General features: G+C 31.4%; 1 protein-coding gene across 5 annotated transcripts in view; it reads right to left on the reverse strand.

Moving 5' to 3' along the window:
- Positions 1-6,162: 6,162 nt before the first annotated feature.
- Positions 6,163-27,915, reverse strand: part of LOC143255895 (glutamine--fructose-6-phosphate aminotransferase [isomerizing] 2-like) — an 81,162-nt gene continuing 59,409 nt past the window's right edge. For all 5 annotated transcript variants that reach the window (XM_076512286.1, XM_076512285.1, XM_076512284.1 and 2 more), the window contains 11 exons: positions 26,803-26,920; positions 20,119-20,189; positions 18,402-18,494; positions 15,383-15,576; positions 14,180-14,300; positions 13,216-13,373; positions 12,171-12,285; positions 11,512-11,639; positions 8,414-8,566; positions 7,734-7,910; positions 6,163-6,660 (listed from right to left, as the gene is read on the reverse strand). In XM_076512286.1, the coding sequence (XP_076368401.1) occupies positions 6,616-6,660; positions 7,734-7,910; positions 8,414-8,566; positions 11,512-11,639; positions 12,171-12,285; positions 13,216-13,373; positions 14,180-14,300; positions 15,383-15,576; positions 18,402-18,494; positions 20,119-20,189; positions 26,803-26,920 (1,373 nt within the window). In that variant the 3' untranslated portion in view covers positions 6,163-6,615. The remainder of the gene's footprint in view (positions 6,661-7,733; positions 7,911-8,413; positions 8,567-11,511; positions 11,640-12,170; positions 12,286-13,215; positions 13,374-14,179; positions 14,301-15,382; positions 15,577-18,401; positions 18,495-20,118; positions 20,190-26,802; positions 26,921-27,915) is intronic.

Here is a 27,915-nt window from a genome sequence, read left to right on the forward strand (position 1 = left end):
AAGTATACCTGTAAACATATGGATGTGTGCTTCTTCTGTTGTTCCAAGTATACCTGTAAACATATGGATGTGTGCTTCTTCTGTTGTTCCAAGTATACCTGTAAACATATGGATGTGTGCTTCTTCTGTTGTTCCAAGTATACCTGTAAACATATGGATGTGTGCTTCTTCTGTTGTTCCAAGTATACCTGTAAACATATGGATGTGTGCTTCTTCTGTTGTTCCAAGTATACCTGTAAACATATGGATGTGTGCTTCTTCTGTTGTTCCAAGTATACCTGTAAACATATGGATGTGTGCTTCTTCTGTTGTTCCAAGTATACCTGTAAACATATGGATGTGTGCTTCTTCTGTTGTTCCAAGTATACCTGTAAACATATGGATGTGTGCTTCTTCTGTTGTTCCAAGTATACCTGTAAACATATGGATGTGTGCTTCTTCTGTTGTTCCAAGTATACCTGTAAACATATGGATGTGTGCTTCTTCAGTTGTTCCAAGTATACCTGTAAACATATGGATGTGTGCTTCTTCAATTGTTCCAAGTATACCTGTAAACATATGGATGTGTGCTTCTTCTGTTGTTCCAAGTATACCTGTAAACATATGGATGTGTGCTTCTTCTGTTGTTTAGTTAAGTAATATCAGAATGAAACATAACCCACATTTAGAATAATACAGTGAGAACCTCAGTTTCAGTATTTGACTTGTTTTGTACTTTCAAGAAGTTGGAGATCTATTAACATTTACAAAGACAAGCTTTATCATACTTATGTTAGAGGAAAAGAACCAGTTTTTAAATATATTTATTTTACTGAAAGTTGTATGGAAATAAGACTGAAATCACTTGAGAAAGGTACCTCTGTATTATCCTTGGGGAGGAATGTTTTAGTAGTTTTCTCCCATCCCAGGTTTCTGGTTTTTTTACAAAGACTTCCATGAACTGGAAAGGCTTCTCTACATTCTCAGAAAGCATGTGTTAATGACAAAAGATATTGTATACAGTATACATATGCATAATGTATAACAGAACAAAAAATGAATTGCTGGAAGTTCATAGACTTAAAATGTTTCATGAACCGAAAAGAATGTTCAGTAGGGAAAAAAACGAGTGGATGTACACTTTTTATGTAAGTATATATTGTAGACATAAAAACACCAATCTCATACATTATATAGGGTAAGTTACTGGATGGTATGCTGTAAAACCAGTAACTTCATGAATAGTATGTTTATTATAACAGCACATCACCTTCATGTAATAAGATTGGTGGATGGGAAGTGATGGATGAAGAGGTTATAATGACAACATACAGACATCATGAGAATGTTTATATGAATAATAAAGCTCAAATATTAATGTGTAACTAATTCTGGTTGTAGAGGTTTTAATTCTTTTAATAACTTCAGTCTTACATAAGTATTGTTTCTTTAAAGTAGTTAAGTTGCAATTGAAATGTACCAGTAATTCACGGTTAATAGTAAAATCACCAAAATTGACTTTTATTGTTATTTCACTTGTATTCATTGTCATCATTGGATGGTAGTTAGTGTATATTTATCATTATAGCCAAAACACAATACAAGCTTAATAGCACTTTTATCAGATCTGCTCATTTAAAAGCATTTAATGTAAATTATACATAATGATATTTTGGTGTTTTAACATATTTATTACACCATTCAGTAGACACATTAGACCATTTCTGGCACTTCATTTGTTGTTATACTGATGAGCAAATTGGTAACTGCATGAATAAACCTAGAGAGTCAAAATATACATTCTCACACTCACAAGCATTGTATCCAAGCATTTCGTGTCAAGTTACTAGAAGACAATTTGTTAAGAACAAAGAAATTTTTAAGTATGTTTTCAGGTATACAAACAGAACAACTAAACATTTCTGATGTTTTTTGTTTTTTTTCTAATAACTATTTTGCACAATAGTGCTATCATAATGATGTTAAAATGTTCAAACAATAATTACAATATAAAAACGGTAGCTTTCTTAGAAGCATTAGAGATAGTAAATAAGGAAGTTCTTTATTATAAGTAATAGTTGTTGTTTGTTGTTTTTTAAAGTAATAAGCAGTTGGTAAGTTTAATAATATTACAGTCTAACCTGAAAACCTAAAAATTAATGGATTAAAGTGTTTGTTGGGACCAGAAACACATTGTGATTTAGGATCAGTCTTGGAAGATGTAAGTATCTGTTTTTCATCATATTATTTTAATTCCCATACCTTTCAGTTTCTATGGCTTTATGCAAGTTATATAAATGTAACATAAACATTGCATGGCCTTACTTTCTGTTTTTTGCTGTAACCAAACACTGAGAAAATTGGTTTGAAGAAGGAATATTGGTGTTTTGTATTGTGGAGAAAATATATTTCTTCAATATTTTTTTTATACCACCCAATTTTTTTTTTTAAAGAAGCAGCTCCATTACAGCAATTTTGAAATACTTTTGAGTAGTTTTACCAATAAACTGTGTTAGATTATGTAGTAATGTTACAACGTGCATGTTTTTAAGAATGTAGTATTTGCTAGCACTGGTTATATTCAGTATGTTTCAAATAGTATTTATGAATAATAATGACTTGAAGCCAGTAATTGGTGTAATCTGGGTTTTTATTTCATAGTAGGTAAAATTAATTATTGTTGTGTTGATGCTGACTTATACTCAGCATTTATAATTCCTTACATTAGACACAAGATATCTTCACAGTTGCTACTGTTTTAAAATATAAATAACTTTTAATTTATATGGTGCACTTTAATATTCTCTTTTTTTTGTTGTCATTTTTCTTTAACATAAAATGGTACAGACTTTACTGTAAGGTATTATTATTTTCTTAATGCAAATAGTGCAAGACATTCCAGTTACAACAACTAAAACAGTCACTGCCACAAGCTAAATACAGTAGTTTCAGTGTAAGAAAGCTACTCTGAGGATTTAGTTTTTGTGAAAATGATCTTACAGCAATAAGTAACAACAAGGTTCTGAATTATATTAGTCCTTTTATGAAGGTGTATGGGTTATAATCTCAAAGTAACTAACCTTTGTTGTGTACCTTCCCCATTTTAAAAGTTTTTATTTCTTAAGCATATATGTTAATGAAGCATTGGGAGTTTTATTGCTTCGTAATTTCAGCATTGGTATGTATCACCATAAGACGTTATGACAGCTTGTGAAAACGTCTTATTGGTAGTAATCTCACCAGTATATTTCCTCAAGGTTACGTTTCAATACATGTCTTGTAGACATAATAGATTGATCATTTCTGACAAGGAAAATATGCTGAGCCAACAGATTAACATTGGAATGAAGTCACCACGTTACGTTAATAGTAATATTTTGCTGTAATACTGTTTATTTTTTTAAAAGAAAATTAATTGCCTAGTATCTTGAATATCCTGTACCTTTTGATTGTTTGTAAAAAGTAGAACAAATATTGTATTGTTTCAGCATTAAATATTCAACATGATGAACTGTATTCTTATAGGTCTTGAAATGGTTACATAAGGATGTTAGTATTGTGCATTACAGAAAGCAATATGTGTATGTTTTATAATCTCTTAAGAATTAATTCTATAGAAAATGTTTTTTATTATGTTCAAGACATAATGGAAAGAAAGTTGTACATTACAGCAGAGTAACATGCAGGGTAGGATATGTACAAGTTTTCAATAGGATGTTTTGGGAAAACCTGTACGTGTTATTTAAGTAATTTTATAGAAACTAATTAAAGTTTGTTCTTATAAAATATTGTTATTGATGAGCATATAAAGAAATTTGTGTATAAAAGTACTAAGAAATTATTCCTGTGTTGCTGCTTTCTGTGAAAGCTAGAAAGATTGTTTATTGTATCATGAAATGTTTGAGTAAGTTATATCTGCTCATAAGTGTAGCTAGAGTTGGACACAAACTTTAATTCACACTAGAAACAAAAGGTATTCAGGTTAAACAATAGAAAACTGGTAGTTTAAATTTCAGGAACCTGGTGATTGTTAGATTGTTTCAGACCACTATTAGCTTATTTGGTCATTGAATTTTTGAAATTGGTAAAACCTATAAAAAAATAATGGCTTAAGTTCAAGAAAATTAGAACTGTGTAGTATAACACATTTTTGAGTTTCATTTTGCCATCAGTATTTAAGACTGTAACCAATAGCCTGCATGTATTCAAGGTGTATGAAGTTGTTGTTGTAGACTTCAGGTTCCTACCAATATTTTGACGAACAAACAGATTATCTTCATTTGGAATCATGCAGTTAATGTAGGGTCAATAAAACTTGTAATTATATAAAACTGGCCTTGTTTTCTCTCTTGTTTCATGTAGTAATATTTGCATTTTAATTCAAAATATACAAGATAACTTGTACATTTAAATTTGTCTAAAACAGTATTAGATTTAGTTTCCTTCCCCTAGTTACAAGTCTTGAGGTCATTAAAGTTATAATCTAAATATAAAGAGCAATTCTGAACCATCAACACAGTTAGATTATGCATCCTGGCAGCTGGTCAATATAGTGTTTCTAGAAATGATTAGTACTGTGTACCTTTTATGTTTCTCATTTAAATTAATTAGTCAGAAAGAAGTCCAACATCTATTTTAAGAGTTATTTAATAGGTATTAATCTAATGTGTCTATAGAATAGTTGATGCCATTCATTTATTCTGGTCTAGTGCTGGAAAAAAAGAATAAAATATAATAGTTTTGTTTTAGGCTATACAGTCAATTATTCAAACACTTAATATTCTGGGTTAGTAGGGATGAATTAAGGACTTTATATCAAACTATATAGACATATTTTGGAATGTCCTAAACAGTAATATCTACATTTATATTCTTGCAAATTTAGTATACTTGTATTTTGTGTGTTATTAAACTATGATTATATGGTTTAGGATGACAGTTGTGAAGTACATCAAATTAGAGTAAAGAACAAAGTTATTGACCTACAACACTGTGCTTATTTTTACTAAAAATATTATTTATATCCAAATTTGCTTGTTGCTGTATCTTGTGTAAAACCTAAATGGTTATAGCCAAGATATTTACTGCGTAATGTTGGGAAAGTATTTGGCTTGTAGGTACCAGCACAAAAGAAGTAACCAATTCTTCTAGTGGATTAACAAGATATGTTCTTTTGTTTATATGATACCATTTCATATAGATGAATTAAAAATACAGCTGTCCTCACGTTTGCAGCTAATGTTTGCTTTAATGTTAATCTCTTATATTTATAGTACTAATTTTACACATGGATACACATCTTTCCATATTTTACTCATTACTTTTAACTACCACTATGTTTCTTTCAATCTTGACCTATTCCATTATTTCCAAATACTTTTTTTATTCTTCTAAATGTTTCTTCAAATACTGCTGGTTGGGGTGCAGGTTTGAATTCCATTATAAAATGTGCTTACCATTTTAGCAATGGAAATTATATGTGGTAGTCATGGTACGTTAGTAGCCAAAGAAGTTAATAACTACCATCCCTCTAGTGCATCATTTCTAAATTTAAGAATGGTTAGTGCCGATAGCCCTTGTGTAGCTGTGCATAAACTTTAAAAAACCATCCTTTAAGTACTGTATTTATATAAACATAAAACCATTTATACTATATGAAAAGATATGAATTTGAAAATAGTTATATAATGTTAAAATATTCCACAATAAATAGATATTAAAACATGAAATTGCCCTAAAAAGACTGCATTTGTTTTGGGGTCTACTTGACACCATCTTCAGGAGTATCAGTAAAACCCAGGTTGAGTCGTATACTCATATAATCATTTACATAACAATATGCCATCTAGACTCAAACTACCCAAAGTTATAATGCATATTTTCAGTACTTTGTAACTGGAGAGTTGTTTAGCTGGTGTATTGGTATACAAGTGATTATACAAGTCTTGACCTTGTTTTTACTAATACTCTTCAAGGTTGTGTCATAAGACACTGAAACATGTGGTCTTTTTAGGACAGTTCTCTGTTTTAAATACTTGTCTATTAAGTAAATGGCACTAGAATTTTACCAGTTTCTGAAAAGAAGATAGAGCTGCTAAAAATATATGGTTAACAATTTCCTGTGATAAAGATTTTATACAAATGCATATATGCATTGCATGGACAAAACATTTTCACACTTCATTAGTTTAAAAATGATTTTATTTTGTAAATACTCTCATAAGAACTAAATTTCAAATAAACCAAAGGAACGTCTGTTATGTGCTTGTTACAATTTAGCACAAAATGGTTTTTAATATTCTCCTAGTGTTCATTACTTCTAAATTCTTTAAATTAAGTATCTGATTCTCATTCTTAAAAATAGAATAGGCAAAAAGACCCTTTTTTATTATAAAAAGTATATATTTGAAAAAAGTGTAAATAAATGTAAATCATATCAATCCATTTAGAATTACAAAATATGTAACACCTTTTTATAAATTTAAATGTAAAATGAAATGTACTGAACTTAACTTGTGAAACCTATGTAAAATATGGTTGAAGGGTTTCAGTTTCCTTTTGAATAATTCTCAGAAGAGAAAAAAAATTACAAAACAAAGTTTCCTTTAGGGTACATGTTCTTCACAAGGTTCAAATTTACTCAACAGTTACTGATTTGGCCAAATTTCTAGGGCAGTCAACCTATGAAAGGTAAAAACATTTTCAATTAAAAATACCTAGATCAAGTTATAAAAAAACATGAACTTAATAAACTAGTTTGTAAATTTGTAGAAAATGTCCAGTTCTTAAAGGCTATGTCTATATTTATTTAACTGATTACAAATAACAAAAGCCAGTGAGATGAACTGAACTTTTAGTTTTGTTATTCCAATAGAAATTGTTAAATAAAGGAAACAATACATTAAAATACAAAAAAGTAGCAAAACCACTATTATTAATGTCCAAAGAACACACTAGAAGACAACCAGGTTTAAATCTCTTTACATGCCTGCTGCTGTAATTAGTAATAAAAATAACACTTAACACTTGATCAAAGCAAGCTGCACTAGTTTTAAATATCAATCAAACAAATGTACTATACTTAAGAGAAAATAAAGAAATCTGATGTTCAGTGAACTAACAGTTCTAAAGTAAGACATGCTACATAAAGTATTTTAAAGGTATAGCTATAACTCAGTTATATTGTTCCTTTCCACATATTAGGAGATTACGGAATTATTAAATGCGAGGGATGTTTCCTAATTAATTTTTGGTGTTATATTAATATATTCTATGGTAGGACACAACAAAATCTCTGTAAATAAACTGTTTGAGCTTTATTTCATACAACTTATTATGAAGATCTAGGTCACACATGCAGTACTGGTGAGGTTACTGTGGAGATAAGAAAAGTTTGTGTCACTTGTTTTTTTTTCCTTTTCTGAGTTAACTATGACACTCAGTCATGACTGGGTCATTAAGAGTTCCAAGAAATTATGAAGTCATTAATGTTAACTGTTTTATTATAATTAATATCTATGACTAACTCTGTGTTTTATATTTTTTTACACTTAGAAAGATAACTGTTAAATACATTTATATACCGTAAGCTTAGGAAAGTTACTTAGAAAACTGAGAAAAAAGTTTGATACAACAATACCCAAACACTTAGACTAATGTTACAAAAAGACTTGGATATATTATTGAAAGTTTATGTAACAAGCCATTGGAATATTTAATTTTTTTTCTCTACTTGTACTCTATCAGCTACTTACATTGCATCCTCTAAGTACAGCAATGTGATAAGACATAAGCTGCAAAGGAATGACAGTCAAAGTCCCTTGAAGACAGTCTACAGTGTGTGGTACCTCAAGCGTATGAAATGCATGTTTCCGAGTCTCAGTATCTCCCTTCTCGCAGATAATTATTGGACGACCATCTCTTGCAGTCACCTACACAGTCCCAACAACAGTTCTCATTCTTTTGACATTATTATGTCCACTGTTTTAAATTCCAGTTTTTAACTCTATTTATTACAGAACTACTATCTTTGATATCTTTTGTGAATTTTGAGAAATTAATATAATGTTGTTCAAGTGACAATAATATGACATTAAGGAACACACTATAATAGTTATTTAATGCACATCAAATTGCAAAGATTAAAAGTGTTTTCATAACTAACAAGAGCATAAAGTAGAAAACTAATATTCAATATTCCAGGGATATTGCAGAAAGAAAGAGTACAAACATTAAGTATAGTGTACATACGTGACAACTACACATTTTTATTTTTTACTTATTTCTAAACTGAAGACCTTACAAAACATACTCATTGAACAGTAGAAGGCAATTAGGAAGAAGCTTCCATAAAAGCACAATCAAATAAACTGATTCTAAAAACATAAATTCCAGTATTAAGTTTTTTTTTTGGAAAGTAAATAGGATTTCTTACCTGCTGAAGTGCATTCATACATTTTGGATAAACGGGGTCTCGTGTGACAACCATAATGACTGGCATTGCTTTATCCACAAGGGCTAGAGGACCATGTTTTAATTCTCCTGATAAAATTCCTTCTGAATGAAGGTAAGTCAGCTCCTTTATTTTCTATGGAATAAGTAAGTAAGAAACAATACCTCACTGTAACAGTTTAAAACCTGCTTATTATCACTACTCATTTTTTATAACTAAATTTCAGGATGTTTATAAAATTATTTTCTCTTACAGAACAATTAATGTTGCTACATCTTGATCAAAGAACTATTTTCTTTTTACAACTTCATGAAATAAAGAAATGTTTACAGAACATGCATTTAATTCATGAATATTAAAAATGGAAGGAGTTTACTAATCTGACATAATTGCAATTTTTTATTAATTATTACTTTGAAAGACTTCTGGATTACTGTGATACATATCTTACATAACCAGATGATGCACCTGGTCAAAAAACAAAGAAAAAAATGGCAGAATTTTATACATACAGAACTACTAAAGCTACTGGGACATAATAACTTAGTTGAGTGGTTTACTTCATATTCATAATGAAGTAATGTTTTTGCAGCACTAAAGGCCAGGTGGTTAAGGCACTCGACTCCTAAGCTGAAGGTCGCAGGTTCGAATCCCCATCACACCAAATATGCTCACCCTTTCAGCCATGGGACATTATAATGTGATGGTCAATCCCACTATTCGTTTGCAAAAGAACAGCCCAAGAGTTAGTGGTGGGTGGTGACTAGTTGCCTTCCCTCTAGTCTTACACTGTTAAATTAGGGACAGCTAGTGCAGATAGCCCTCGAGTTGCTTTGCGAGAAATTCACAACAAACCAAATCACAACACTAAGAAAACATATTTCTGAAAGTAGGAGAGAAAATAAGTTATGTACAAAGTTCTTATTTATTGATGAAATGTCCACTATTTTAATTACTTACTCATCAATTACAGAACTAATACATTCCTATCCCCACAATCAATCCAGTATTATTTCATTAAATTACTTGATTGTACGTAAACTCACGTGATAAGTACACACACAGTCAGATGGTGTAATACCTCTTTTTAACATATAATTAAACCTGACAAGGGTGTTTATTATTGCAGGTAATGGTAGGTTTGCATAGTCCCTGAAAATAAGCAGAATCTTTCATTTAACTAGATGGAATTCCATAAACTGTAAAACATTTATTACTGATACAAAAACTATAGTTTACAGATATGCTATACATTTGTTTAAAGTACTAAGATATTAACAACTGAATATGCAATTGTTTGAGGTAAACATTCTAATGTCAAAGTTTCATGCATGCTACCTGTACATTACAGCTATGGAATAGAATACAGTAATGTGTTTTCCACTGTGCATATTAGAATGTCTTAAAGAAGCAATTATTTATTAGGCAGTAGAGTCTAATCATGGTCAGTTAATGGGAAATCGTAGCTATATTTTAATATGTTATAAAAATATGAGTAAATATCAGGTCATCCCATATGTCTGAAAATTTAATACAGAAAGTGCAACATCATTTCTGTCTCTGTAGAAGGTTTTAATGACTAAAATATGTAGTAGGACGTGTATCAAAATGTTCAGACAAATAAAAGAAACTAACTCAACTCCACTTATTTGGATCATTAATCAAATAAATCCTAATGAAAATGGATGTGTCTGAGAAGCACATTAGGCATATATAATGCTTTATGAGTTTAAAAAAGGCAACAACAGAATAGTGCAGCAAAAATTACACAAAACTCTCAAAATGTTTATGGGGTGGAGTCTCTCAATAAAAGAAAATGCCAAAGGTGGTTTCAGAAGTTCAGATCAGGTGACTACAGCTTAAGTGATGTGCTGCATTCAGGTCGTCCTGTTAAGTTTAATGATGACTTGCTGCTGGATGCACTTGATGACGATTATGTTGTAACAGTTGAAGAACTAGCACAGAACCTTAATTCAACCCATTCAACAGTTCACCGTCCTCTGCAACAGCTTGGAATGGTGTCAAAACTTGGAAAATGTGTTCCCCATGCTTTGAGAAAAGCCAACCTTAGAGCAAGAGTGGACATTTGCACTTCTCTGCACTTTCATGAACGTAACTCACCTTTTTTGGACAGGTTAGTGACTGGAGATGAAAAATGGATATTTTTTCCAAATGTTCAGCACCGTAAACAATTGCTCAGAGCAGGTAAACTGGCTAAAGCACAGCCCCAAATGGACCTCCACCCTAGGAAACTTTTGTTAAGCATTTGGTGGGATATTTTTGGTGTGATCCATTTTGAGTTGCTGCAACTCATTGTAACGATTACATCAGACTTCTGTTGTCAACAGTTACAGCACTTGAATGTTGCACTGAAAGAAAAGAGGGCTGCTTTGATGAATCGTAAAGGTGTTGTGTTACACCAGGATAATGCATGGCCCCATACAATAAAGATCACGTCTGTAAAGATTGAAGAGCTAGGCTAGGAAAAACGTCCACATCCTCCTTATTATATAGACCTTGTTCCATCTGATTATCATCTGTTCCAAAGTTTGCAGAACTATCTTGATGGAAAAGAGCTTGGAACACACGAAGATATCCAAACTACTCTCTCTATATTCTTTTCCTCCAAACCCCAATAATTTTATAGAAGTGGCATTCAGAAGCTTGTGAATCATTGGCAGAAAGTAATTAATAACAATGGAACATACATTATTGATTAAATAACATTAAAAGGTTTTGAAACCCTTTTCTGAACCTAAAATTGGACATTACTTAAGGGATGACCTGATATATATAAAAAAATTATAGATACTACAATACTAGATTTTAATTATATAAACCTTTCTATACTTTTTTTCTTCTTTTCTTAACCATTCTAAAACAGAAATAGTACTAGCCTTGGAGTTTGTGTGTGAAGGTTTTGTTAATCCTAAAGCAGCATGAACAATTACATCTACAAAGGAAATACACAATGTCATACACTGTGAGCCCATTAATGTACTCCAAATGTCTCAATATATGTAAATTCATTATGGTTGAATAAAAATGTATCTCATTGACAATATTTACTGGTCACTTACTAATGCTCCCTCCATACAAGTAGCTGTGTTGTAGCCTCTTCCCATCACAAGAAGAGACTTTTGCTGATATAGAGTTCGTGCAATTTCATAAACTTTCTGATCAAGTTTCAACACTTCTTTAATTTGGTCTAAAAAAAAATAATTTCAGAAACAGAAAGAACACCTGTTTTTAAACATTACACAGCATATCAGTATTTGTTTCAAATACAGTTCTATCTGCTAAATTAAAATTTAGACCTAAAAAAAATTAATTAAAGATGATAATTTACTTCTTACTTACAATGATCCTAACAAAATATCACTATGAAAAAAGCATTTATTTCTTCTTCTTCTGACAGAAGATTATACATTAGTCAAAATTACTTTTAATTCATTTAACAGGATATCAGAAATCAGTTTAGATCTGTGTACAATGTTATTAATAAGACCGTGATCACACATTTAAAAGCGAGATCCCTCTATAAAGATTCGCTATTTAAACCTTTGTTTATACTACTAGTTACAAACAAAAATAGATTTAACACATGTAATTTTAATTAATTCTGGAAAGATATTCTGAAGGAGGTTAATCACTCCTTACTTTACCTTTTTCTTTTAATTTCATTTACTTAATTTAGCACAGTTAAACATTTATCCTATGACACATTGAATACACAAACCAGGAAGAGCCTTCAAGCCTTGGATAATCTCGCTTCGTCTGGGTTGCATGGAAATCCTGTCTTCACACATCACCAGGGCAAACATTACCAGAGAAATAAACTGGCTGGTATAAGCCTGAGAAAACGATTTGTAAGTGTAAATAATATAACGTTTATTCACACATTTCTTTATATAACTGCACAACTGATAAAACGTTTGAATTTAAGAATTTGAAATAGTGAATTTTAGACTTAAACGAACCTCAGCAGTGGATTACTTAAAATAAGACACTTCAATTCACAAACTGAAAACATTTTAGCTTCATATTCACCGTTTTGTTTTGAGACAACTCGTATAAAGTTTTAACATTTCAAAACTAACATTAATGAAATCATATACTGAAAATATGCTAATTTATGTTCCTCTGCATGGTCCCCAAAAGTATTCTTTCAAGAGTAAATAAAACCAAAATTAAAGAGAAGCAAATATTTTTTACTTCTTAGTTTGGAAGTTCGTATGTCATGCTGTGCTGTAACCTACATAGTATATAATTTTTCTTATGATTAAAGGCATACACACATTTTATTGACATCACAATATTGCAAAGTGCAACATTATGGATTCCTTATGTGACATAATTTTAGTGTTTACTGGCTGACTAACAAACAACACACTACTGTATTATGGTGCAAGTGGTTAAAACAGGCAATCTCTTTGGCTAGCCTTAGGCCTCCTTACAGAGAGATGAAGTCTTTGTTAATAAGTATTCTCCATTTTCCCTCTGAACACACAAATTATAATCTTATAAATACCTTTAATGACCTTACCCAACATTTACTCATAGCAAACAAATATTTTAATGTGAAAACAGAAAAATAGCTACAATAAAATATAAAATGCAATAACTTTAATCAGTCTTATTAGAAAACAGAGCTACGTCAGCCATCATAAAAGACATCAAATTTGAAGAAAAATGATATTTTAAGATAGGAATCTTTTTTAACATGTTTTCCTACTCTAAGCTTTTTGTTGTTATTTTTTTGAATAAAAACTAATGAAACATACCTTTGTACTAGCCACACCAATCTCAGGACCAGCATTGATATGTACACCACAATGGCTCTCTCGGCATATGCTGCTGCCAACAGTATTTGTTACGCCAACAATAAGAGCTCCACCATTCTTGCAGTACCTCAGTGCCATTAGTGTGTCGGCAGTTTCTCCTGAAATGACAACAGTGAAGTAAAGTTTGCTGTAGTAAAAGATACAAGAATAGTAATATTAATGAGAATACTAGCAACAAGATTTTACACAATAAACCCTCTGTAATAATTTAAGAGTTTTTGGTCTTTTCCTTACTGAAAGTTAAAAGTTAATACTCAATATCATAAAGTTTGATGGATTAATTTAATATTAAAAGAACAGGTTCATCTGAGTGACAATAGAAGGTAAAATATAAAGTTTTATTGACAAACGTTGAACAAGAAATCAACTGTAAAGGTCAAAACGCAAATCTCAACAGAATAAGCAACCTTAAACACATAAATTGTTATATAGAAGGTGAAGCAGAAATCTCTATGAATAAACTTAGGAAACAAGTGAATGTAGAATTTGAAGTATAGATATGTATTAAGTAATCAATATATAACAAAGTGGCTTTATAGCTTTAAAAAACACTCTCAAAATAACACTAAATAAAATGCAGAACTTCAAATAAAATTGAATAAATATGGTGTTTTAAAACTTTAAAGTGTACCTACAAAAGCCAGAAACAAATAACTTCTACCATTATTTTTGACAATGTTCATGACATAGCTAAGCTCAATCAATTAATTTTTAAACTTAGACCATAAACACTGCACATCTTTACATGGGCCGCACCACATGAATGATATTTATAAGAAAAGTGTTGTATAAGCCTCTTTAAGACAAGTACTAAGTAATACTGTAACACAGTGAAGAAGTACATAAATACATATTTTGTTGTTAATATGAAAGTATCACTAAGTCAAATATCAGACAAGTGTACCTGATTGAGAAATAAAAAAGCATACATCATCTCGAAATATTGGAGTGTTACGATCCAGAAAATCGCTGGCTAGTTCAACCATAACTGGAAGTTCAGTGAGTTCTTCCAGTATTTGACGTGTCTACGAGAGAAAATACATAACTGAGAAATATAAAACAAAAATTCCTGGGTAAATACAGGATTAACTAATAAAGCAGAGAACAAGATTAAAAATAAACTGCAGGCATCTGGTTTCTTATGTGGTTGCAATTCTTGACTTACTGAAATTTTCTAAGATCAAAAACAATAATTCCACATAAAGTTAGAATTTGTTCAAACACTAAGCTTATCAAATACAAGAAAAAATAAAAAACATACTTATAGCTGTAATGAACAATTAGCCTCACTGACATATTTCTATTGTTAAACTACTTAGCACTAAACAAATTAATAAAAAGAACTAATTTCTAGGAATCATCATTTTCACTGTATTTTAAAAACTCTTCAGAAGTTAGCAATTTGGAATCTATAGCATGAGAGTATCTTTGGAAACACAAATTGCAAAAAGTTAATGAAATCAAACCTTCAAGATAAGAATGTGCTGGATCCTTCTTATATTAAAGTCAGAGGTATATGTTTATTTTATGCATGGTTGTAAGAATTAATTAACGGTCCCAAAATCATTGTAACTGATAATGATAATAATGGAGGGTCACACAACTAGAGTAGTCTAGAAAAATTCTGATTTAATCATTTAAGGCAGGAACTTTTACCAAATACTCTAGAAATCTCCTCATTTATTTTTTGCCAAAGGCCCATAGCAGCTCAGAAGTCAGGTGGTTTTTTTACACTAAACATCAGGCTTCCATATAACAAAAAAGAGAAGTAAATGGTATAATGTATACTGTAGAAACAAACCAAGTATAAGCAAAGAATTTATCTTAAAGTTACCTAGTTTGTTGTATTCAGTTAATTAAAATAATCTATATGAAGAAAAACTATATCTATTTAGCTATAATGATTGCCAGATTGATTTTCAGTTTTATTCTAGCTTGCTCTGAACAGAAGTTAACATATACACAAAATACCTCTTTCCCTTTAAAAATTAGAAATCAAGTTTATGGTTAAAAAACTTGACAATTTAAGTATTTTGAAACTAATCTATTTTACACTTCCTTGCTGGAAGCACAACAGTTAACATAATTTAAGATAATAGAAATGTACCGCAATCGCACTATGGTAACTGGTTCCACAACCAATCAGCAGGAGACGACGGCAACGTTTAATCTCGGGAATATAGTCCTTGATACCACCTAGAGTAAGAGTCTCCTGTTCAAAGTTCACTCTTCCTCGCATAGTGTTGATCACTGAATCAGGCTGCTCAAAAATCTCTTTCTGCATAAAAGAACTGTAGTTACCTAAAATTTAGACAAAAACAAAACAAAACAGGTAAGTCGAACAAAACCAATACAAAACTGTTATTTATTTACAAGTAGAGTGACCACATTATTTCCAAAGCATTTCCCCCAACCTTACAAACAAACTCCCTTATTTTATACACTACTACACATGAGCATACAACACAGTGATATTTCAAACATCTCTCACAATTCTACCCATTTAACAATGCTTTAGTTTTGAATCTGATTATAAAGAATATTAAAAGCCTCAGAACAAACTTGCTTCAAGCTGCTATAGTACAGGAAAAGATCATGAAACAAGGATGTTGTAACATTATTATAGATAATAAAATGTTAGCAAAATAGAAGGAATTATGTAATCATCAGATAAAATAAGAGTGACTGACCAAGATTATGTTAAAATATACCAGAAGATAGTCAGCTGTGGATCCCAAGATAAAAAGAAAAACAGGAGAAAGAGGAACAATTTTCCAGGTTTTAAGATAAATTTTAATTCCTCTCTAACTTTCTGAACCCTTATTTCAAATTTTCTCAACACAGCATACAGAGCCACCTCTCGATTCTTTAAACCCTAATGCTAACCTATAACAAATAAAAGTATATATAGAGTATCATTATTGCCAAATGCATCAGCAAATGATTTTCCCAACCCAGGAACAATAGGAAATGTTTACAGAAAATGTCTTGCCCCTTTTGGCACCAGCTTTGCAGTTGCGGGAGCATGTGAAATCAGGTGATATGTTTTGAATTCCTCTGAGACCCAATGTACACATCAATATTTGAGTAAAAATAGAGGTGTTGGTATTGGCTTCGCTCTACCAATATTTTTCTTCTGTTGTTTGTGAGTGAATACTGGATATTTAGTGATAACTTTAAATATGCATTTATTTTTTCACAGCAAATATATGAATTATATTGCTAAAATTATATCATTGGGTGTGTCATGCCAATGTTTTTGATTAGTTAGTTAATTACATATTTATTTTTGTATCAATGACATTAATCTTTATCTGCTCTTATGTTATGGTAAGTTACATTATCGCATTTAATGCGAATTTCAGAATTTACCAAGATAAGTGAATTTGGTGTACAACAATATTCGTTGGCTAAGTAGAGTTTCTGTCCTTAAATGATTTGTTGAGTGTTTGGATGAAATTCGTCTGTTTTTGGCAAATAAAAATTTTTCTTGTCAAGAATTATGTGGATTTTTAGTTTAATGTTTTTAACAGATTCCTTCTCACATTTAAATGACGTGAACACCAAACTGCAGGGATTTATCAAAACACTTGATGCTATGTTTGATAACATAAAAGCTTTTGAAATAAAACTGAAAATTTTTTAAATATGATATTTACAATTGCACTTTTAAATATTTCCCAAACATCAAAAAAAAATGACAAGTCTTGAAATTCATGAGAAAATATACATTTTGAGCTTGCAAATGTAATTTTCAAGCATCATTAATTACATTTCTGAACAATTTTCTTTAAGATTTAATAAGTTCAGGTTATTTAAAGAAACTGCAAAATTTATAAAGTATTCAGACAATGTAACATTAGACAAACTGAATTTGAAAATGTTGCAGTGGATTAACTTGGATAATTTTGTAAGGCAACCGACTGATTTACAAAGCAGCTCAAATTGATGGCAGAAATTTGTTGACTTTAGAACTGAACTAGATAATATTGAAAGATCACTTCATGACTGGAATGACAGAAAATTGCAGGAAATGAGGTTCTGAAACTGGAATTCTGTTCCTGAAACTTCTGACTGTCTGAAATATGTCACCAATGCAGTATTAACAGTATTTTCATCAACACATTTATATGAGTCATTATTTTCAGTGATAAACTTTGTAAAGTGTAATTATAGGAATAAACTTGCTGACAAAACTAGTGTTGCATGCATAGCTCTCAAAACAACTAAATACAAGCATGATATAAAATGTCATCATTGGTCCAGCAGCAAAACTTTCACTGAGAGTAAAATATATTTATTTTCCTTTCCTTGTTTTTTTTATGTTACATGATATGAACCAAAGCTCATCATTTCACAAAATTATTTCTGTTAATAGTAAAAAAAATGAACAAACATAAATAAACAAGAGGACTCCTCCTTTTTCCTTATAAAAGTCCATTATTATTGTTACATTAATATTATTTCTTGTGAATTACTATAATTATTAATAACATGTAACTTCTAAAGCTGTTTCATTTAAAATAATTCAGAATAATAATAAATGATAATTTGTTGCTAAAAGTTACCATGGGCACATGAGATAATTTTTTAGATTATCCCCAATTTGGGCATACACTCTCAAAAATGTTTGCTATCCCTGGGTTAGTGTGATCTGTACTTTTTTATACCTGGTTTTAGCTACAAAGTGCAAAGATACGCTGTTAATAAAATTGATTCTTAACTTTAAAATGCAACAAGATCAGACAAAAAAGTACGTGATCTGAAACTGACTTGAAATGACCAGTCACAGTATTATTGCTTGATTATATCAAGTATCTTAAAGTAACTATACAGAAATCAATTTAAAAATATTTAGCTATAATAGTTGATATTCCCAATCAAAACTGTTAAATAAATTGGAAATTTATAGTTGAAAGTTAATTTTTGCTGCAATCTCAATGCAGCTAAGTGGCAAGTCTTAGGGGTTTTTAAAACTAAACAATCAGGCTTTAATATTGGTACTGTGTGGATCGAGCATTGATAAACCATCGTGTAGTTTTGCACTTCACAATAAACAAAAATATTTTTACAAAATTTAAAAGTACTATTTGCACCATTAAAATAAAAAAAAAAGTTGTTATTACCCTTCATTATCTGCTGGATTTCCATCTTTAGAGTAATAATCTCTCTTGCAGTTGTATCATCAATTGCACGTTTCAATCTGTGAATGGTCAAACCTAACAATATTAATAAAAACACTATTAAACACACAGCAGCCCTCTTAAACTTATGAGGTTATGAATAATAACTAAAATTGCAATATATGGGTTAATTTGATTAAAAAAAGTTGTTCAAACAAAATTACTTTTGTTTAATTACTCGTTTTGCACAGGTAGCCTTCAGAAGCATAGAATTACAACTTAAATCTTTAAACCCATAATCTTTTGTGTGTTCTGCCTGAAATATTCTTACAATGTCCCAATAATTATCACTATATCTTATAAAATTTCAATTTTTGTAATTTCGTTTTTCCATTCAACATCAGTGGTACCAACATGAAGCAGTGTTGAGTAAATAGTCTCAAACCTCACCCTGTTGGTGATAGAAGTGTGTGTACAGAGACTGGTGAGTTGCAAGGTATTCTTGAATGCTAAGTAATTTATCAATGCTTATTGATGTTATCAAAATAAACTTCAGCAGCCCAAAGTTGGTAAAGGTAGTTCAGTTTAAATAACTTGACAACCTCTGAGCAGGCATTTTTTTACTAATAACAGTGAGGAGAACATTACTTATGTTTTCTGTAAACAAAGCTCTGAAACATTTGAGAAGTGTTGAGTTACCTTTGATGTCAGAATGGACACCTTGGATATGCCTGTCCTTTGACAAAATCTCAAAGTCTGTACTTGTGGCTAACCTATCTTGCAGATCTATTTCACCCTAATCATTATTTCTGGTTCTGGTAGTGAACACAGGTCTGGAAAGTGGATCAGGTCTAGCTGAGGTTTGTTCTCATTTTTTCTTTGTACCACTTGGTCCTAGATGGGGCAATAGCCCCTCTGATCAGCTGATTGAGAAGCATTGGAACTGGGGATTGATGACAATTCTGAACTGCTTTCCTACTAGTGTTTTCCAAAGTTAATTGGAATACCATCACTCCTTCCTTTATCTAACTGATTGAACAGAGTCGTTGCTTTCTCAGCAATGAAACGTTTTGGCAGATTCTTTACATTTGCCATCTTTGGTTTACAACTAATGTAAAGAAAATGTTAGACTTCACAAGAAAACATTGAACAAAAAAATCAGTCTCAAACACAACTTCTTGATTTGAAATTTGTTTCAAAACAGATGACTACAGTTCAGAGAACTTCCAGCCTATTCATAAAAGGTGGATAATAACATGGTTTGAATTAGTTTTCAGCCACAGACACAAATTTTACTGGATTCTGTCACCATCTGATTGGTAAATCAGGACTTTTGACCAGATGCTAACAGCATCTGCTTGGATTTAAGGAATTAAACTAAAATCTGTGATTTCAATAGAATGAATCCCTTTCAAAATATCTTACTAGCACAGAGATTATAAGTTTATCAATTCTTTATAATTCTTTGCAATTGTATAAAAACAGAAAACTTTAAACTCAGAGTGATTTCTTGTCATTTCTATTTTTTTATTTTTACTTACACAATTTTTCAAAGGGAAAAAACACAACTCAGTTGCTAAAAAGAAATAAAATCATATTTTCTATTTATTCACAAGTAAACTGTGACCAAGCCTTAGACTTATTATAAAGTTTTAATGATGAATGAATAAAATACAATACTGACATGAGAACTTATAAAAAATAATAATAATTAACTTACGGCCATCACACACTGCTGCCACATCATCATCCTCCAAGAAAATCACACGGTTTGTATGCTCAATTACAGCACTGAAATACAAAAGAAAATTTTATATCAGATAATTTGTATAACAAACAAAGTATTCTCAGTTCCAGTACATAAAAAAAAAAAACAAAACAGTTTTTGGTCTGATTATAGAACCAAAGAAAAATAGCTCTCAAATCTATCACAATTATTCAAAAAACAAAGAAATTTAATCTTAACACTATATAAACTAAGCTTAACCTCCAACCTAATGGCACTATTTTGATAGAAACAAACATTTAGAACCCTACAACCTAATTTACTAAAACTATCCCCAACAAACTCGTCCAAGATAATCTAACTGTAGATAACATTTTTAAGCACGTGGCAACAGTTCTTACACAAACATGGCTACCAAGAAGCTAAATGCTTATGTTGCCTGCCACAAAACATTAATTTACCATCATAATTATGAAAATGAATTACAATGGACCATTACTTCCCAAATCTTCTGTGTCCTATAGATATTTCTTCCATATATTTCAGTAATATACTGCATACAATGAAGGATTTAAAATTCTAAAAGCAGCTCTAAATCAGTTCAATTCATCTTAAATTCCATAAACATTTCAACCCAGCCATCATATTTTGTCTTCAAATAATGCTTAATATAACAATAAATATTAAACCACAACGGATTATAAATTTGTTTGAACCTATATTTTTTTTACATCTTTTCTGGGTGATCATTGAATACCTCATATTGTCAATTGACATTTTTTCATTTACAGAATTGATACTAAATCACATCAAAACATTTGCATACTAATGCCTTCTATAGTTTTATATAACCAAATCACTCACCTAACAAAATAATGTCATTGTGACCTTAAACTGACTTTTATGGAAAACCAACCTTTCTTGCCCTCTGGTGGTAATTTGCTCCAGGATTGGTTGGTTAGTAAAGCCAGAGACTATCACCTCACATACCTTCCATATCAAGTTCATTTGGGTGTGTTCTTCAATTCCCATCTCCATAAGACCCAGCCTTCTTCACCTCATTTGAGAGACATGGAGCAATTGATTTCTCTCTTTCTATCCCTGTGTAGGAGTTTCTCTCTTAAGTGAACATGGGCTTCCATAGAATACCTTACCCCCTTAGATTATGCTCACATACACTTTTTTGCAGTGGACTCTGCATGATAAATGAAATCTCTCGTGGGACTCCTTGTCCTCTCTCATTTATTTTTCTGCTTCTTTGCTTACCAATTTCACCTGGTAGTTCAGTAAAACCAATATCATGGAAGGTGTTAGTTACTCTTTCCCCTTCTCATCCAAATCTCAGACTTTCTACAGAAGCTTCACTAAAGGGGTGGGGCACTTTTCTCAACTCTCTACCAATTTAAGGTCAATAGTCTCCAGATAAATTGACCCTTCATATCAATCTTTTGGTGTTTCATCAGGCTTTATTTATTTTCTTATGATTGTACATGGTCTTTTAGTCATAATACATATGAACAAACTTAACTGTGGTTTCCTATATTCACTACCAGGAGGTGGACACTCAATCACATTCTCAACCTCCTATGGTTTTGTTCTTGTCTGGGCACCCCTCTTATCATTGTCTTTGCCACTTACCATAATCCCAAGCTTTCCCCTTCCTGGGTCCCCTATTCAACATCCATCAGGTCTGATTGTGAATACATCCACTTAGAACTGGTCTAACCCTTTTCTAAGCTTAATCCCCTTTTCATCTTTTTCTTTGAGTTCTCATGCTCATATGGGACATTACTTCTTGGGTTCTTCTTCTGGCACTCTATTGGCCAGCTCAAACATTATCTCTTCCATTATGTCTTCTTTAGTCATCCCTCTCTCTTCGACTGTCCTGTTCTTTTTATCTTCAGCCTTTTCCTCCCTCTTCATTTGAGCCATGTCACCACTTAGACTTCATGCACAGCATATGTTTGGTCCCTTGAAAGACATTCTGGATTATCTTTCTATGTAGCCTCCTTCCTTTCTCAGTCCGTTTGCCAATCCTCCCTTCCTGTGTATCAGTAGAAAATATATACCTTTTGCATTTGGTTACAACATCATTCTTTCTCCTATTTTCATCCTTTTATTTTCTATCTTTTTAAATTTTTCAAATGGCATTTTGTCCAGGGTTTATCAGTATTGTCCATCACTTATTATTAGGTTGCTTTCCATAATACACTCCAGTTTTCTCATTTCTTTTGAGTTTTTCCTTCCCCAGTCCATATTATGCTCTTTCTTTCACAACATTTGACCTCACTGCCTTTCTGTTCTTCCCAATTTGGAAGACCTGAATGTTCTTCTTCACACTCTACATTCTCCATTTGAACCTTTGGTTCCTTGTTCCTTATAACATGTCTCCCTTAAAATTTATTTCCTCTTCTTTTTCATTTGTGGTCATCAACATTATGACATGTGTGCCATTGATTCTTCACACATTCCTTTCTATCTCTTATGTATCTTTTTCTATCCTGAATGCCCTTTTCTCCTCAAAATATCTGCAGCACATGAGGGTGACAGCCAGTGGCAGATTTAAGGTTGTGTGGGTCTTACATCCCAAGTAATTTTACATAGCATAAAATTATCAAAGGGCCCTGGGGCTGATCCCCCTTCAGCCCTTACCAAAATACGCCACTGGTGACAGCACATTCTCTCATACATCTCTCCCATCTTTATTCCCACTCTGCTCTGTCCATACAGTATGTGGTTATTTGACCAGCACTGCTCCCTCTTGTGGTTCCCATTCTCATCTCTTCATTCCTTGGAATTTCTCTTCCAGCTATGAGCTTTCTCCTGTTTTCCTTACTGCATGGCTTTATCAACTCATCCATTTTAGCATATTCTTTGGATGGGGATGCTCTTCAGTGTTTCCACATGTCCTCATCACATCCAGTTCAGCAGCTTACACCCTCTTTAGCTACCCACTTCTTTCATATGTTGGAGTAGATTTCAGGCTAGCATGTCAACAACCCCCTCACAGGAGCACAGAAGTCCTTGTTACTCACCAATAACTAGCCACTGTTGTGGTGGGACATGTAAAATTCCTCTGGAGTGCTACTAATTTCACTCAGTAGAGAGTAAGGCAGAGGTGTTCTGTCTGTGCAGTACAGTTCACCCCACCAGATGGCTTTCTCCTGACATATCACTGCTTAGATATCAGTTTCCTGACTAGTCTGTTGTTGGATTGGCACAGGACTAGCCAACATAAGCCCTCATTTAGTTTGCAGGGTGAATATTACTTTTCTGTTCTGTTTCACTTGGCTTGATGTGAAGATGGTGGAAACCCTCCTCCTACGACATACTGGATGACAAATTCCCAATGCCACCTGGTATGACTGTATCTGTCCTAGCCACACTACACAAATAGCACTTTCTTAGGCTTGAAGAAGGTTCTGAACAGTGCTTGTATTCTCTGCCCAACTTAGAAATGTGTCCCTTCATGACAGAAAAGAGCATACCCTGGTACAGTCAAGATGGAGTCTTCCATGGGTGTGCCCCTATGCTCTTCTATGGTATAGGATGTCACACTCTATGGATTCTGTTTAGACACTACATGAAAAGGGCTAATCTAGATAGGTTCTGTACCAGTTTCCACCTTCAATGGAGATTCTTACAATATGTAAGCAAATGTTACTTATTACACCAGAAATTAACATTTTTCAACAGTGAAAATGTATTTCTGATAGATACCTCCTCTCACACTTCCCACCAGTCATCCCCATTTCTGGTGAAACCTTTCTAACCTATGAAGATTCAATAATCAGTATAGAGGGAGTAATCTGTGCTAGAAAGGTTGTAACATATTCATTTGTATGCAACATTACAAAAATATCACATAAAAACATGTGGTTTTAGGTGGGAACCTCAAGGCTAGTCATGAGCAAAACAAAAAATGTATATAGAAAGCAGCAATGAATTGAGAAAGCTGTAAGTGAAAAGTTACATAGTACAATGGAACAAAAATATGCTACTTTAGACCTAAGTTACTTTCACTATCCCACACTTGTCATTCTTATAATATAGGTCAATGGGACTACAGATGCTTTCTTCTACAAACACAATTAAAAGCACTTGAAAACTGCCAGAATATATTTTCACAACATACAGCACCAAATTATATTATTGTTATGTAAAGACAGAATGTCCAGTATATTAAACAAACTCAAGCGCCTCATAGTAAATATTTTTACAGCTTTTTTTTTTTTTTTATAAAATGACCTTCCTACAAACTAGAATTTCTACAATTTCATTTTAAATTGTGTAGTTCTGTTACATATAGAGGACCAGTTTAAAGTTGTTAGTCTTTATGTGAAGAACTTTGATCATAAAATCAGTTATCCTGAAACTATACTTAATTCTCTTTCAGTTTAATTCTTACTCATACTAAACTAAGCATCTATCACTGAGACTGAACATCTGTTAATTGATTTTATAGTGAAAAACCTTTTTGCAAATTACATTCTAGTTATCAGGTATACAAGTTTTTGAATTAGATGGTACAATGTAGGATGCACAGCTAAATCTAAATGTATGCATATAAAAATATTTTTAAAAAATCACTTTTTTATTTTGTCAGATGCAACTAACATCTTGTTTTATTATAAAAAGTAGTAGAAACTTTAAAAATAAACATGCATTTATACATACAAAATAATCAAGGCAATTGAATGAATAAGTCTGACATTAAGTCCAGGCAGCAATATAAGATGTTATAACTCTACCAGACAAAACATGTAAGCAAAATCTTTACCTTGATTTACATACAGATTTAGTTCATGTTTAACAAAAGCTACATATAGTCACCAATTTCATGATCTGCCTCCTTTTTCACACTTTTTGATTAGTTATTACAAAATTGTTTATTAGACAAAAAAAAATTGATTTAGTTTTTATTTGTTTTAACAGTTACAATGGTTGGAGGGTTGTTCAGGATTATCTTTTTCTGAAATCTCACAAATATTTTATGCCATCAAGTATAATTGCACCTTTCTGTTTGAAAACTTCACAAAAAATTGTAATATTATTTTACATACAATGTTTAAAGTTACATTTGCCCTTGTCATGGATTTTCAATGAGGGCTGGATTTCCTCAAAACTCTTATAACCAAGTGACAAATGGTAAATGAAGTGACATATATAGGGCTTTATATTTCCTTTTAGTATTAAAACAGCTTCTCTGTTGAATAATTGAAAACAATAAATTAGTGCAATCATTGCTACATATTCTACAAATCATATACTGTAAACACCATGCATGTTATATTGTATCAAATAACAACTCAAGAGTACTCTATCAACTAGGGGACAATTAATTATAAACTTTTTAACACAAGTAAAAAGTACTGAAAAAATTTTAATCTAATGTGATATTTAATTGAACTCTCTCTCTGATGTTGGTAATGATACACAAGTTCTGATTTACAGTATTGATATGATGAAGACCCCCAGTGGGTCAGTGGTATATCTGCAGACTTACAATGCTAAAACCGGGTTTTGATACCCATGTTGGGCAGAGCACAGATAGCTTATTGTGTAGCTTTGTGCTTAATTCAAAACAAGATTTTTAATCAAATATAAACATAAAAAATATTAATATTAACCAGCATGAAATAATAACAACAGTAATTACTATATTAATGCACTAGCAAAATAATAACAATAAACTATGAAGATAAGAAAACCCACTTGTAGAGAAAAATATATATGTAAAAATGGCTGGTATGGGTAGAGAAAGCACTATGTAGAATTGAAACATTATTCTTTATAAGAGTATTGATTACTTCTCCAAACATAATATTCAATAACAAATAAAGATTGAATAACTATTTTCAATATTTTCTTTTAAGTAAAATATTTTACGTAGAACAGTTACACAGCTCTTGACAGTCTAACTTCTCTTAGTTGTGTACTTGAAATCATAACTTTTTATTTCCTTGCCAGACCACAAGATTACATAATACATGGCTACTAGGCTACTAACTTAGCATTTGTTTTATATACTGACACGTGAACTAAGTAGTCATATATCATCTAATAGTTTATATATTAAAATACCATTCCTAATATTTAATATTGAGTAGCAGACAGATGAATTAGCACACCAGGTAAATAAAAGTATAATTAACTAAAAGATATGTGGAAAAATTTATAAATGATATACAAAGTTAAGACTAAAAATAAAACCTGCTTCTTAAAATACTCAGTCCACCACTATATTAAGGTTAACCTGTTGACTGCCAAGTATTTCAGCTGCTACGGGAACTCCGAACCAAGTTCAAAATACAACTCTAATGCTTCTTCATTTTGTAACTTTTTTCGTGACGCCATTTTGGATCGAAATTGAAACAATTTGTAAGTAGGTCAAATGCATGCATGGTGCTGACATCTAGTGTTGAAGTTAGGTATTATTAAGAATGAATTAACTCGTCCGTGGCACTGTGTTACGGCTTAGACGAGTTATCTCGTCTATGGCACTGAACAGGATAATCTTGTTCTTTCAATTTTCCCTTGTCCAAGGATACTACTGATATATGGTGAAATTCCTTGAAACCAAAATAACTCAGTGACAAGTTGTAAATCAAACAATAGATTAGGTTTTATTTTTGTTTTAATTGTTTTAAGTAATGCAGTATGGTGCTTGAAACAAACCTAGCATCAGATGCAAAGTAATACTCCACTTCTTTGTTTTCACCTAGTGGACAGAACTCAGTGGTGGACTCTGAATGCTTCATGCCAGAGTTGTTTAATATAGAACATGAGCGATGATCTGGAAGTTAAGACAACATAATTAACATTTCAAGCCTTTGGTAAAGAAAAGTTGCTGTTCTTAAAAATAAAATGAAATGAGATATTTTTCAAAGAATGATTCTGTTTTTGTTACCCTAATAAATGTTTATGCTTTGTAAGTTATTCATTGTAATAAAATACTTTATTAAAACAACAGTTTGAAACAATATTTCTTAAATATAGATGTACTATAAAAAATATATTTGGTGCAATGGTCATTGTAAAATGTTAATGAAATAATTTATGAAATACTAATACACAAAATTGTAAATAATATTTTGTAATTTATGTGTAAGGTTATTCAATTAAAGTCACAAAATATACTGCCTAATAATGATCAACATTTCACTTAACATGAAAATGCAGTATGCAGTTCATTTTATTTTACACTTGAAATGCTAAAAACCTTTCAGTAGAAATAAGAGAAGTACATTAAATCAGTTACAAAACAGGAATTGTAATTTTACCAACAGAAAAACAAAGTAAACATGAAACTCAAATATCTTAATGTGTAAATTGAAAAGCAGATCTTGAAATTGTAGATAAAAATGGCAATTATTTCAGTAGCATGAGGCTAGCAACTTTTTTTTGTACTCATATATTAATTGCATTTCAATTTCTATTTCTGTTTCTATCAATTTCTACTTTCTGAGTACTACAACCGATTAGAAAGGAGTTTCAAGTAAATATGTTAAAAATCTTCTCATATAACCTACAAACAATGTACCTACCTTGCCTTATTTTGAGAATGTCATTACTTTTTACTATATAAACATTTAATTTTTAACTTGTTACTTCTCAAGGACATAATTAAAAATGAAATAGGTTTAAACAATATACTTGCATGCTCCCTTTTACTTTCATAGAACACTAGATAAAAACTAAAGACAATAAAGATATTAAGGATGGCATGATGATAAAATCCAAAATATCTTTATTGTCTTTAGTCTCTCTCTCTAGTTTTCATTTAATTGT

This window comes from Tachypleus tridentatus, chromosome 7, assembly GCF_004210375.1.
Source record: "Tachypleus tridentatus isolate NWPU-2018 chromosome 7, ASM421037v1, whole genome shotgun sequence".
Lineage (NCBI taxonomy): Eukaryota > Metazoa > Arthropoda > Merostomata > Xiphosura > Limulidae > Tachypleus > Tachypleus tridentatus.